The sequence below is a fragment of the Equus caballus genome, chromosome 1 (assembly GCF_041296265.1).
Source record: "Equus caballus isolate H_3958 breed thoroughbred chromosome 1, TB-T2T, whole genome shotgun sequence".
Lineage (NCBI taxonomy): Eukaryota > Metazoa > Chordata > Mammalia > Perissodactyla > Equidae > Equus > Equus caballus.
The window spans coordinates 61784801-61797967 of NC_091684.1; the positions used below are offsets into that span (position 1 = coordinate 61784801).

The following is a 13167-nucleotide window of genomic DNA, read 5'->3' on the forward strand; positions in this document are numbered from 1 at the left end:
TGTTCATGGAGTAGAAAATTCTATATTGTTAAAATGGCAATGCTGCCCAAATTCTCCCTAAGATTCAACAAAATCACAATGAAAATTCCTACAGGTACTCTTTTTTTAGAAACTGACAAACTGATCCTAAGATTTATATGGAAATTCAAAGAATCTAGAATAGCCAAAGAAATTTTAATGAAGTACATAGTTGGAGGACTTAGTCTACTTGATTTCAATACTTACTATAAAGCTATAGTAATTCAGAGTGTTTGCTATTATTTAAGGATAGACATAAAGATCAATGGAATAGAATCAAGTAAAGGAATAGATCAAGTGATTTTTGACAAAGAGGCCAAGGCAATTCAATAGGGAAATGAAAGTCTTTTAAATAAATGTTGTTCAACCAACTAAGTATTCATATTTTAAAAAACAAACAACAATCCCTACTGCCTATCATACACAGAAGTCAACTCAAAACGTATCCTATAGCTTAATGTGAAATCTTACACTATGAAACTTCTAATAATAATAAACTTCTGATAATTAAACTTTACCAAAATTTAAAACTGTTGCTCTTTGAAAGGCACTAATATGAAAACATAAAGACAAAAGACTGGTTAAAAATATTCACAACATATTTATCTGATAAAGGACTTGCATCCTAAATATATAGAGAACTCTTAGAACTCCAAATAATATGAACAGACTCTTCACCAAAGAAGAGATACAAATGGCCAATAAACACATGAAAAGATGTTCAACATCATTAGTTATCAATTTTGACAAAAGTATAACAATGTAAATTGAAACCACATGAGACACCACTATACATCCATTAGACTGGCTAAGATTAAAAAGATTGGACATACCAAGTGTTTGTGAGTATGTGGAGGAACTGGAACTCATACACTGATGATAGGAATATAAAATGATACAACAATTTGGCAGCTTCTTAAAAGTTAAATATATATCTGCCATGCAACCCAGCCATTTCACTCTTAGGTATTTAATCAAGAGAAACAAAAATATTAAATAATAATAATGATAATTAAAAGAATAACAATAAAATAAAAAGAACAATCCCTAAAAGTTGGAAGAAAATATTGAAATGAATGAACCCAACAGTTTAACAAATTGAGGGCATAACCACACAAAGAAAAGAACTACTTCAAGTGCTAATGGGCAAGTTAATGGGCAAGAAGACGAAGAAAATAAAATAAGGAAAGTGATGTTTGCAGAAAACAAGTGTAAAAAGCTTTCATAAAAAGGGCAAATGGAATTTTTTTTTTTAAAGTTTGCCACCTGAGCTAACATCTGCTGCCAATCTTTTTTTTCTTCTTCTTCTTCCCAAAGTCCCCCAATACATAGTTGTATATTCTAGTTGTATGTCCTTCTGGTTATGCTATGTGGGATGCTGCCTCAGCACGGCCTGATAAGCATTGCCATGTCAGCGCCCAGGATTCGAACCAGGGAAAACCTGGGCCACCAAAGCGGTGCGCGCAAACTTAACCACTCAGCCACGGGCCAGCTCCCACAAATAGAATTTGATGAGAAAAAAGAATGAGTTGTAAATTCCTTTGGTTAAAAGGAAGTGGCATGGATGACTGACATTAGCATGTCAAACTAAATGCTGTAATCCAAATTTAAAATAAATTAATACCAAAAAGAGTCCTTCTAATTTATAACAATATAAACTATAATGTATGACAGTATAGGAAAAACTTACTTAGAAATACATTTTTGTGGTTCACCCATAAACTGGGACATTTAATTTAAAAATCCTTACACTTTACAGCAACACTTAGTAGATAAAACTTGATTTGTAACGGAGAAATATGTTTAAAATGCATACACTTGGGAAGTTGGTGTCTTGCATCTAAGGCAATATGGTACACTCTTGGCTGAGTGAGCTCTGGAGATGTGTGGAGAATCCACTGCTTGGCGTAAGTAGCCTTACCAGCTCGCCAAGATAGTGATGCAAGTGACAAGGAGTATGAACAACATTCAACTCCTACTTGAATAAACTGAACTTTATATACAAGGCATTTTCCATACCAAAAAGAAAAAAATCATAGCTAAAAAAAATGCATGATGTCTTTGGAAGATATGTAGCTACTCAACAAATCAGGGTTAGGAACAACCTGAAACTAAAGAACAGTCTATATGAACTATAAAGACATTGATGCCAAAATGCATATAACTTATCAGATTTTTATTAAAATATCAACAAAGCATTTCAAAAGATAGGCCCAAACAAGAGGAAGAAACAGACAAAACTAATCGAGGAGTAACACGGAATCAATATAAATCCACTGAAATAAGCATTTTTGTGATTTTTTTGTTTTGTTTTGAGATAATTTTAAAAGCAAATCATCCTTCTCCCCAACCCTCACTCTATTATTTCACATCTAGAATGCTACAATTTTAAAGTCTGACAAAACTAAGGGTTGACAAGGATATGAAGAAATGGGAACTCTCATATAGTGCTGGTGAGAGTATAATCTGGTGCCTCTATACTGGAGAACAATCTTGCCACATCTAGTAAAGTTCAAGAAGCATATACCCTGACTTCTTATACCCTAGAGAAACTCATACATGTGTGTTCATGGGCACAAAAAGACATAAACAAGGATGTTTGCTGAAAACTTGTTTGACATAGGAGAAGACTGGAAATAACCTAAATGTCCATCCACACACATAAGAATGTGTGGAAAATAAATCAATTGTGTTATATAATACCATATAGCAGTTAGATGATTATGATCAACATGGATAAATTTACTCAAAAATACTGAGTGAAAAAGGTTGCAAGAAAGATACAAAGAGTATATTATTTGTGTAAAATTTAAAAACACAACAATACAATATATGTAGTAAAGTGTAGAAAGATGGAAGAATACACGTCAAGTTCAGAATCATCATTACCTCTAATAAGGAAGGAAAGATGCACAAGGAGCCTTCACACATATTTGTGATCTTTGATTGTCAACAACAAAGAAAGTTTTGGAGAACAAAAAAAGCCTAAAAATTGCTTAGTAGTTGTCTCTAGTATTATTTTTACCATTTATAGGATATAATACTCTTAGGAAATTTTAGTCACTCTACTTATAAGGAATTTGCCTGAAAGGAAAAGTCAGTAAGAACTAGCCCAAAACAGTGACTTGAAGAGGAAGAAAAGTCAATAAGTGCTAAAAAGTGCGTGAGAAAGGATGAATATTGCCCCAATGAAAAATAATTACACATATTCTCGAAGTGTTTTATTTTCAGCCACTCTCTATGAAAGTATTACCAACTGATTTCTAGATTAAAGGGTATGTACTCAGGGGACCCAATTAATTTCCTAAGACTAAACACAGCAAAATCAGGATTAAATAATATTCAATGCCATTTTGATGGGACAATAATAAAGTTTTAAACAGAAAGAAATATTGTAAACTAAATGAAATTCATTATCCCCGCACACACCAAACCTGCTTCTTTTGTGTTGTCTATTTTGCTGAATGGAACCCATCTAGTTTTTCAAGCCAGAAACCCATATCAAGTCCACCATCAAATTCTACCATTCCACCTTCTAAGTAGCTTGATAACCTATTCATTTCTCTCCATACCCACTGGCAACCACTTTCATCTCTTACTTAAATTTTGACAACAACCTCTTCCCTAATTTCTTTGTCCCTACCCCCAGGCCCCAATCCAATCTCCATTCTGCAGCCAGAATGATATTTCTAAAATGAGAATCATATAACTTCCCTGCTTAAAACTTTTCAATGGCTCCTCCTTGCTCTCAGAACAGTTCAGACTCCTCAATATGGCTTACAAAGCCCCTTAAGGGATGGCTTCTGCTTACCTATCTAGCGTTATCTCTCACTACTCTCACAAAACCAAATGCCCATCCCCGCCTCATGCACTCACCTCTAAAACTACTTGTCAGATATCTGATTTAATATGCACTCTCCTCTCTGGACTTTATACATGTTCTCTCTGCTTAGATTACTTTCCTCAAGTCCACTGTTTTCCCCTTTCCCCTATTTTCCTGGCTAATTCCTTGCCCATTATATCTCAATTGTTTTTAATGTTGTGTCTTCCAGGAAGTCTATCTTTACACCTCTTATCAAGTCCAGAATTAAGTTTCCTTCTATAAGCTCTCACAGTATCCTAAATTATCCTCATCTAGCATTCATCATACTCTGTCATAAGACTATAAGTACCCTAAAGGCAAGAGCAGAGTCTCGTGAAGTTAGAAATCAGTAACACAAGTAAAACTGGAAAATTAAAAAATATGTGGAAATTAATAAACATCTTCTCCAATCATAATGCTATACAGCTAGAAATTAATTACAAGAAAAAAAGCTGAGAAAGGCACAAGGACGTGGAGACTAAACAATATGCTATTGAACAAGCAATGCATCATTGAAGAAATTAAAGAAGAAATAAAAAAATACCTGGAGACAAATGAAAATGATAACATGCCATAGCAACTCCTATGGGATACAGCAAAAGCTGTATTAAGAGGAAAATTCATGGCAATACAGGCACATCTTAACAAACAAGAAAAATCCCAAATAAGCAATCTTAAAGTACACCTAACTGAATTAGAGAAAGAACAAACAAAGCCCAAAGTCAGCAGAAGGAGAGAAATAATAAAAATCAATGTAGAAATAAATGCTATTGAAACAAAAAAGGCAGTAGAAAGGATCAATGAAACAAAGAGCTGGTTCTTTGAGAAGATAAATAAAACTGACAAACCCCTAGCCAGACTTACAAACAAAAAAAGAAAGAAAGCTCAAATAAACAAAATCAGAAATGAAAGAAGAGAAATAACAACAGACTCCGCAGAAATACAATGGATTATAAGAGAATAGTACGAAAAACTATATGCCAACAAAAAGGATAACCTAAAGGAAATGGATAAATTCTTGGACTTCTACAATCTCCCAAAGCTCATTTAAGAAGAAGCAGACAATTTGAACAGACCAATCACAAGGAAAGAGATCGAAACAGCAATCAAAAGCATCCCAAAGAATAAAACCCCAGGATGAGATGGCTTTCCTGGGGAATTCTACCAAACTTTCAGAGAGGATTTAATACCTATCCTTTGCAAGCTATTCCAAAACATTAGGGAGGATGGAACACTTCCTAACACATTCTACGAGGCCAACATCACGCTGATACCAAAGCCTGACAAGGAGAGCACGAAAGAAGAGAACTACAGGCCAATATCGCTGATGAACACAGGTGGAAAAATTCTCAACAAAATTTTGGCAACCCAAATTCAGCAATTCAACAAAAGGATAATACATCATGATCAAGTGGGATTCATAGCAGGGACACAAGAATGGTTCAACATCCGCAAATCAATCAACATGATACACCACATCAACAAACTGAGGAATAAAAACCACATGATCATCTCATAGATGCAGAGAAAGCATTTGACAAGATCCAACAGCCATTTATGATAAAAAACTCTGAACGAAATGGGCATAGAAGGAAACTACCTCAAAATAATAAAGGCCACATATGACAAACCCACAGCCAACATCATACTCAATGGGCAAAAACTGAGCGTCATCCCCCTGCAAACAGGAACGAGACAAGGATGCCCTCTATCACCACTCTTATTTAACATAGTACTGGAGCTTTTGGCCACAGCAATTAGGCAAGAGAAAGGAATAAAAGGAATCCAAATAGGGAGGGAAGAAGTGAAATTCTCACTGTGTGCAGACAACATGATCTTATATACAGAAAACCCCAAAGAATCCATTGGAAAACTTTTAGAAGTAATCAACAACTACAGCAAAGTTGCAGGGTATAAAATCAATTTACATAAATCAGTAGCATTTCTATACTCTAATAACGAACTAACAGAAAAAGAACTCAAGAACACAATACCATTCACAATCGCAACAAAAAAAATAAAATGCCCCGGGTTGAATTTAACTAAGTAAGTGGAAGACCTATACAACGAAAATTACAAGGCTTTTCTGAAAGAAATGGATGACGACATAAAGAGATGGAAAGACATTCCATGTACATGGATTGGAAGAATAAACATAGTTAAAATATCCATTCTACCTAAAGCAATCTACAGATTCAACAACATCCCAATCAGAATCCCAATGACATTCTTTACGGAATTAGAACAAAGAATCCTAAAATTCATATGGGGCAACAAAAGACCCTGAATTGCTAAAGTAATCCTGAGAAAAAAGAACACAGCTGGAGGCATCACAATCCCTGACTTCAAAACATACTACAAAGCTACAGTAATCAAAACAGCATGGTACTGGTACAAAAACAGGTACACAGATCAATGGAACAGAATTGAAAGCCTAGGAATAAAACTACACATCTATGGACAGCTAATCTTCAACAATGGAGCTGAGGGCATCCAATGGAGAAAAGAAAGTCTTTTCAACAAATGCTGCTGGGAAAACTGGAAAGCCACATGTAAAGAATGAAAATTGACCATTCTCTCTCACCATTCACCAAAAAAACTCAAAATGGATCAAAGACCTAAAGCTGAGACCTGAAACCATAAGGCTTCCCGAAAAAAATGCAGGCAGTACACTCTTTGACATCAGTATTAAAAGGATCTTTTTGGACACCATGTCTTCTCAGAGAAGGGAAACAATAGAAAGAATAAACAAATGGGACTTCAGCAGACTACAGAGCTTCTTCAAGGCAAAGGAAAACAGGATTGAAACAAAAAAACCACCCACTAACTGGGAAAAAATATTTGCAAGTTATACATACAACAACGGCTTAATCTCCATAATATATAAAGAACTCACACAACTCAACAACAAAAAATCAAACAACCCGATGAACAAATGGGCAGGAGACATGAACAGACATTTCTCCAAAGAAAATATATGGATGGCCAATAGGCGCACGAAAAGATGTTCATCATTGCTGATCATCAGGAAAACGCAAATCAAAACTACACTAAGATATCACCTTACACCCATTAGAATGACAAAAATAACTAAAACAAATAGTAACAAATGTTGGAGAGGTTGTGGAGAAAAAGAAACTCTCATACACTGCCGGTAGGAATGCAAACTGGTGCAGCCACTGTGGAAAACAGTATGGAGAGTCCTCAAAAAATTAAAAATAGAACTACCATATGACCCAGCTATCCCACTACTGGGTATTTATCCAAAGAGTTTGAAGTCAGCAATTCGAAAAGTCCCATGCACCCCAATGTTCATTGCAGCATTATTTACAACAGCCAAGATGTGGAAGCAACTTAAGTGCCCATCAAAAGATGATTGGATAAAGAAGATGTGGTGTATATATATATAATGGAATACTACTCAGCTGTAAAAAAGAACAAAATCATCCCATTTGCAATAACATGGATGGACCTTGAGGGAATTAGGTTAAGTGAAATAAGCCAGATAGAGAAGGACAATCTCTGTATGACTCCACTCATATGAGGAATTTAAAAATGTAGACAAAGAGAACAGATTGGTGGCTACCAGGGGAACGGTGGGGTGCGGGGTGGGCACAAAGGGTGAAGGGGTGCACCTACAACATGAATGACAAACAATAATGTATAACTGAAATTTCACAAGATTGTAACCTATCATTAACTCAATAAAAATTTTTAAAAAAACAAAAAAAAAAGTGAACATTAAACAACACACTCTTAAATAATCAATGGATCATAGAAGTCACAGGAGAAATTGAAAAATACTTAAAGACAAATGAAAATGAAAACACAACATACCACAAGTTATACACAACACAGTGAAAGCAGCACTAAGGGAGAAACTTAGTTATAAATACTGACATTAAAAAATAAGAAAGATCTCAAATCAACAACCTAACTTTATAGCTTAAGAAACTAGAAAAACAAGAACAAACTAAACCCAAAGCTAGCAGAGGAAACAAAATATTAGAGCAGAGGTAAATTAAATAGAGAATGGAAAAACAACAGAGAAAATTAATGAAACCAAAAGTTGATTCTTTGAAAAGATCAACAAAATTTACAATCCTTTACCTAAAAGGACTAAAAAAAAAAAGAGAGAGAGAAGATTCAAATTACTAAAATCAGAAATGAAAGTGGGGACATTACTACCAACTCTACAGAAATACAAAGGATTATAAGAAAGTACTATGAAAAATTGTACACCAACAAACTGGATAACTGAGATGAAGTGGACAAATTTCTCAAAACACAAAACATATGAAGACTAAGAAAGGAATAGAAAATCTAATTAGACCTATAACTAGTAAGGAGACTGAATCAATAATCAAAAGTCTCCTGACAAAGAAAAGCCCTGGACCTGATGGCTTCATTAGAAAATTCTATCAAACATTTAAGAAGAATTAATACCAATCCTTCTCAAAGTTTTCTAAAAAATTGAAGAGGAGAGAACAGTTCCTAACTCATTCTATGAGGCCAGCATTACCCTTATACCAAAGCCAGATAAAGACACTACAAGAAAAACAACTACAGACCAATAACCCTTAGAAACATCAATGCAAAAATCCTCCACAAAATGCTAGCAAACAGAATTCAGCAGCATATTCAAAGGATTATACACCATGACCAAGTGGGATTTATTCCTGGAATGCAAGGATATATCAACATGCGAAAATTGATCAATGTAATATACCACATTAATAGAATAAGGGGAAAAAAACCACATGATCATCTCAATTGATTCAGAAAAAGCATTTGACAAAATTCAACACTCTTTCATAATAAAAAACACTCAACAAACTAGGAATAGAAGGAAACTATCTTAACATAATAAAAGATATATCTGAAAAACCCACAGCATACATACTCAGTGGTGAAAGACTGAAAGCTTCTCCTTTAAGTCAAGAACAAGGATGCCCACCTTCGACACTTCTATTCAGCTTAGTAGTGTAAATTATAGCCAGAGCAATTAAGCAAGAAAAAGCAATCCAAGTTGAAAAGGAAGAAGTGAAACGATCTCTGTTTGCAGATGATATTATCTTACATGTAGAAAACCCTAAAGATTCCACAAAAAAAACTGTTAGAGCTAATAAATGAATTCAGCTAAGTAGCAGGATACAAAGTCAACACACAAAAATTAGTTGCATTTCTATAGACTAACAACGAACAATCTGAAAAGAAAATTACTAAAACAATTCTAAGAGCAAAATACTTAGGAATTAACCAAGAAAATGAAAGAATTGTACAATGAAAACTACAAAATATTGCTGAAAGAAGGAAGACATAAACGAAAACACATTCCATGTCCATGGATTGGAAGACTTAATATTGTTAAAATGTCAATAATATTCAACGTGATCTACAGATTCAATGCAATCCCTATCAAAATCTCGATGATGTTTTTTTGAAGAACTGGAAAAACTCATCCTAAAATACATATGGAATCTCAAGGGATCCTGAATAGCCAAAACAATCATGAAAAAGAACAAAACTGGAGGACTCACACTCCCTGATTTGAAAACTTACTACAAAGCTACAGTTAGCAAAATAGTGTGGTAGTGGCATCTAGACTGACATATAAATCAATGGAATAGAATGAAGAGCCCAGAAATAAACCCTAACATAGAAGTCAAATGATTTTTGATAAGGATACCAAGACCATTCAATGGGAAAAGGACAGCCTTTTCAACAAATGGTGCTGGGAAAACTGGATAACCACATGCAAAAGAATGTAGCTGGATCTTTACCCAACACCATATGTAAAAGTTAACTCAAAAAGAATCAAGGACCTAAATGTAAGACTTAAAACAATAAAACTCTTAGAAGAAAACACAGGACAAAAGCTTCATGACATTGGATTGGGCAAGGATTTTTTGCATATGGCCCTAAAGGCATAAGCACCAAAAGAAAAAAGAAACAAGGTGGATTTCTTGAAAATTTTAAAATGTTGTGCATCGAAAGACAATATCAACAGAGTATAACAGTAACCCACAGAATGGGAGAAACTACTTGCAAATAATATATCTCATAAGGGATTAATATCCAGAATATATACAGAACTCCTAAAACTCAACAACAACAAACAAAAACAACCCACTTAAAAAATTAGCAAAGGACTTGAATAGACATTTCTCCAAAGAAGATATAAAGATGGCTGCTAAGCACACGAAAACATGCCCAGCATTACCGACAATTAGGCAAAAGCAAAACTACAACAAGTTACCACCTCACACCCATTAGGAAGGCTACTAAAAAAACAAGAGGAAATAACAAGTGTTGGCAAGGATGTGGAGAAATTGGGACCCTGTACACTGTTGGTGGGAATGTAAAATGGTATATCTACTATGGAAAAGAGTATGGCAGTTCCCTCAAAAAGTTAAAAATAGAATTACCATATGATCCAGCAGTTCTATTTCTGGCTATGTACCCAAAGAACAGAAGGCAGGATCTTGAAGAGATATTTGCACACCCATGTTCATAGCAGCATTATTCACACAATAGCCAAAATGTGGAAGCAACCCAAGTGTCCACCAAAAGAGGAATGGATAAGCAAAATGTGGTATAAACATACAATGGATTATTATTCAGCCTTAAAAAGGGAGGAAATCCTGACATATGCTACAACACGGATAACCCTTGAGAACATTATGCTAAGTGAAATAAGCCAGTCACAGAAAGACACTGCATGATTCCGCTTATGTGATACTTGTTGTTGTTAGAGCTGGTAAGTCAATTCTGTCTCCTAGTAACCCTGTGTACAGCAGAGTGGAACCCTGCCCGGTTTTTTTGTGCCATCTTCTCACCTTCCTTCTATATCGGATAATGCTCCACTGCTATTCACAGGGTTTCTGTGGCCAATTCTTTTGGAAGTGGGTGGCCAGGTACTTCTTCCTAATCTGTCTTAGTTGGGAAGCTCCGCTGAAACCTGTCTACCATGGGTGACCTTGCTGGTATTTGAAATACTGGTGGCAGAGCTCTCAGCATCACAGCAACACACAGCCACCACAGTAATGACAACTGACGGACGGGTGGTGGGGTTCCCTGACTGGTAAACAAACCAGGCCACGGTAATGAGAGCATTGAATCTTAATCACCAGACCACTGGGGCTGGCTATCAGGTACTTAAAGAGTAATCAAAATCAGAGGCAGAAAGTAGAATGATGGTTGCCAGGGGCTGGGGAAAGAGGGGAATGGAGGGTTATTGTTCAATGGGTGTACAGTTTTAGTTTTACAATATGAAAAAAGCTATGGAGACGGATGCTGGTGACAGTTGCACAACAATGTGAATGTACTTAATGCCACTAAACTACACATTTAAAATTTATTAAGATGGTAAATTCTGTTATGTTTTGCACAATAAAAAAAATTTTTTAAGCAAATTATGAAGTCAGCTGTAACTTAAAAAAAAGAGGGCTTTGCCAAAAATAGGTCAGAAAGCAGGATTTTCCATACTGAAAAATAGTTTAAAAAGCTGTGAATAACCAACATGTCTGGGTTTTTAAATTATTGAACTGATAAACTTTGATTACCAATTCGCTATAACTTTACACACAAACACTAGGTGTTCTAAAGAAAAATATTTGGAAAAATGATTGTTTCTTTTCTTACATGCTAAAATTGCCTACTTAAGTTAGTCCCTATAATTATGAGCTTTCAAAGTAACAAGCTAGAAGCTTATCCATAACTTTTAAGCCCTAGAGAAAGGAGGGTTGTTTTGTTCTCAAAGGCTGTAAAATAAACTAAAGTTAAAAATCTTGAAATACAAAAGGCTTTTTTACGTTAACATTGTCCTAATGACTGACCAGAGAAGCCAAGTGATAGGTGTTTTATATACTAGAAGAATTTTTACCTGGAAGATTACCCTTTGAGATAGTATCTGTATCCAAATTGTAGGTGTCCTGGAGACGCAACAGAGCTTTGGCTGCCCCAACCTGATCTTCATCGTTAGGAAAGTACTGTCTCTGAATAGTTAGGTTAGAGATAAAGCCTTGAAATGGGAGGGAAGAAAAAAAAAGACTCTAGAAAGTCACAGACTTCCAATTTCCAATACAGTGTCTTTACAAGGATTTTCAAAATTTATTTTATGATAATTTCCCACCATATCATCAAAGTTCCACATGCTCAACAGGAAAAAATTAAATACACTGAATGAGACTTGACACACCTCTAACTTGTTTAATCTTCCCCAATACTTTCTAATGTTGTTTAAGTAATCTGAGGTCACTGCATAAATTAAATCTGTATTAGTAGGTAAAGATCAACTAACATAATGACTGAGTTTTTAGTTACATAATATAGCCTCCACTAAACTTGAAAAATGAACAAATTCATGGATTTGAAAATGACATTCATTGGCAACCAATTATAGTTTCAGATAACAGATGGTAAGTAAAATGTATGCTCTTAAATAAAGTTCTGTCTTCTTCCATGTGCTGCCCATCACATAAATATGTAAATATATAAAGTTTGGTGGAATTCTTTGAAAGGAAAAAAGATATTAATTATTTATTTAAGATCATCAGGTAAACTAGTTTATTAAAATATATTTAGATCTGTTTAATTATTGAATATAGTGTTCATCAATCAAGATTTGCTCTATATAAAACCTAATTTTAATTTTAAAAGGTTTTATATAAAATATAGCAGAAATCAAACTAATTACTGATAACTTTATAACCTCTAAGGAGAATGGATGCTAAATACTCCTTAGGAACCAAAACAACAAAAACAAAAAGTGATTTAAAATTTTAATAATATACATGCCATCACTTGCAAATAAAACAACAAAAAGTGATTTAAAATTTTAATAATATACATGTCATCACTTGCAAATAAAAGTTAAATATGAGACGTGCCACCCCTCTTATTTAATTATAATCAACTATGTAGATTTTGATCAGCAAAAAGCCAGGCATTTTTATGTTAATGGAAATGTATGAATGAACAACTAGCTGGAAGAAGGCTAAAGTTCATATCAAGCATGTTTCTCAGTTTTAAGACCAACTCTCAGTCACAATATCCACGTGGAATTTTACAAGCAAGTTTTACAAGTTTTATAGAAGACTGTGATGCTGCTTAAATCCTCTCTAATAAAAAGAGAAAAAATACATATATTATAGCATTATGGGATGACTATCACAGATTAAAACACCAAAGTCTCAAGGTTTACCTTATAAAAGAACTTAGGTTATACAAGTCATTACCTGAGAATTTAAAATAAATAAATAAATATGTATGTGTGTATATACATG

The 13167-nt window shown here is 34.4% G+C and overlaps 1 protein-coding gene across 4 annotated transcripts in view; it reads right to left on the minus strand.

Moving 5' to 3' along the window:
• Positions 1 to 13167, minus strand: part of P4HA1 (prolyl 4-hydroxylase subunit alpha 1) — an 80044-nt gene that overhangs the window by 40991 nt on the left and 25886 nt on the right. For 2 of the 4 annotated variants that reach the window (XM_005602463.4, XM_023644951.2), the window contains exon 5: positions 11766 to 11903. The exons of the other annotated variants lie outside the window; for them this stretch is intronic. In XM_005602463.4, coding sequence (XP_005602520.3) covers positions 11766 to 11903 — 138 coding nt within the window. The remainder of the gene's footprint in view (positions 1 to 11765; positions 11904 to 13167) is intronic. 4 annotated transcript variants of the gene reach the window in all.